The sequence below is a fragment of the Myotis davidii genome, unplaced genomic scaffold (genome assembly GCF_000327345.1).
Source record: "Myotis davidii unplaced genomic scaffold, ASM32734v1 scaffold327, whole genome shotgun sequence".
Lineage (NCBI taxonomy): Eukaryota > Metazoa > Chordata > Mammalia > Chiroptera > Vespertilionidae > Myotis > Myotis davidii.
Window position 1 is genome coordinate 229221 of NW_006298628.1, and position 1957 is coordinate 231177.

General features: G+C 34.9%; 1 protein-coding gene across 1 annotated transcript in view; it reads left to right on the forward strand.

Moving 5' to 3' along the window:
* CCT6B (chaperonin containing TCP1 subunit 6B) overlaps nucleotides 1–1957 on the forward strand; it is a 23308-nt gene that overhangs the window by 7716 nt on the left and 13635 nt on the right. The window contains exons 4-5 of the mRNA XM_006774205.2: nucleotides 457–630; nucleotides 1233–1336. Of these exons, the coding sequence (XP_006774268.2) occupies nucleotides 457–630; nucleotides 1233–1336 (278 nt within the window). The remainder of the gene's footprint in view (nucleotides 1–456; nucleotides 631–1232; nucleotides 1337–1957) is intronic.

The window sequence follows — 1957 nt, forward strand, 5'->3', positions numbered from 1 at the left end:
TGCCGTAGAAGCTGTAGTGTTCTCAATGCATCATATCATGAGGCACATGATGTCTATTTGTCCCGTGACTGTGGTGTTAACTGAACATTAAATGAGGGTGGTGTCTGTCCTCCACTTCTCTCTAAGCCAGTGCTGATTCTTTTTCTCTGCATTAAAAGGACTTCTTTTGTGCCCATTATGATATATTAAGACCATATATCAATGTGTCATAATTTTCAGAAATAAAAAGGACTTTTGTAGTTTTTTTGTACTAGACTTAGAATTTTTCTGTAAGTTTGAGATTCTGTAAATGTGAAGCACTGAAAAACTACATTTATAAATTATATACATACACTTATATTTAGTGGTATTGATGTACTATTACTTTTTGCAGACATACCTATTAATAGGAAAGGATGGTTACTTTTACTTTGGATGAGTTACTTTATAATTTGTAGTGTTATGTTGTTTTAATAGGGCTTGCACCCTAGAATAATAGCTGAAGGGTTTGAAGCTGCAAAGAAAAAGGCACTTGATGTTTTGGAAGAAATTAAAATTAAAAAAGAGATGAAAAGAGATGTCCTCTTAGAGGTGGCTAGAACATCTCTACAAACTAAAGTTCATGCCGAACTGGCTGAAGTGTTAATAGAGGTATGTGATTAATTTTTTACATTCAGAAAGAGTATAGCCTGACACATGGTGATACTTTTCTTTTTCCTATAAGATATTCAACTATTGCATGTGGTTTTTTGAATGTAAAATAAATGATGGAAGACAAACATTATAGACTTGCTTACTAGATTTGACTGGTCAGAACAGTATGTATAATTTTTTTCAACAGTATCACATTAAGCCTTCTTTTAAGTTAATTTGAAAGTTGGGGGGTCCTTGGCTGCCTCTGGCTCATCCCCTGTGGAAAGCCATTGGAGTGCAGTACTGGTCTCATACCTAGAGGTCCATATTAACTACATGAGGTTATACCTGGAGAGGCTGTTTTGGCAGTGTGCTTTGTAGTTAAGGTTGCAACTTCAATGAAGCACGAATGATTTGCTAATACTTCTGGGAACTGCATAATTTGTTTTGATCACTTCTAAAGGTAGAATGTATGTAATATAAGGACAAGATTAGGTATTTTGCCCTGTGTTTTGGACCTTGAAGCTCTTTGCCTGCTTAGTCTGGTGATAGATTACCTGGGCCAGTGGTGTTCTCTAGTAGTCCAAATAACTTACTGTTCTCATTCATTTCTCTTTCAGGCCGTGGTGGATTCTGTGTTGGCTATTACAAGACCGGGTTATCCTATTGATCTCTTCATGGTAGAAATCATGGAGATGAAGCACAAATCAGAAACAGATACAAAGTAAATTACATAAACTTTGGCAATACATAGATTCTAGAATATTTGGTTATCTTCAGATAGAAAGAAACTATCTTTCGTTAGTTTCATTGGTTATTCATTCGACATATGTTAATTGGATACTTACCAAAGCCAGTTTCTTTCTCCAAGAAGCTTACATTTTTAGTTGGAGATAGTAAATAAATAAGTGATATTAAATGCTATGAAGAGGCTAGAGTAACTATTTGTGTGAGAAAAAGTGTGATTTTAGAGTGACATGAAACTAAACTAGAGAACTAAGGAGGTCTCTGAATATCTGGAAGTAATATGTTCTAGGCAGAGGGAATAATAGTTGAAAGGCCCTGAGGCAGAAATGTGCTTGTGTGTTCCTTTGTGCCTAGAGCAGAGTCAGAGGAAAAAGTTGTAGGAGATGATGAGGTAAGAGGGGCCATGCAATTAACATTGCCTGAATATGTATATACTCAGAGTATATAGCATATTGGGACTTAACTAATTTTTAAATGTTCTATCATGGAAAATTCTAAACATATATAAAAGTAGAATAGAATAGTGACATATCTGTCACTCATCTTTATCTATTTTCAGATGACGGCTAAAAAACCCCTTATAGACTTATTTTCTCTT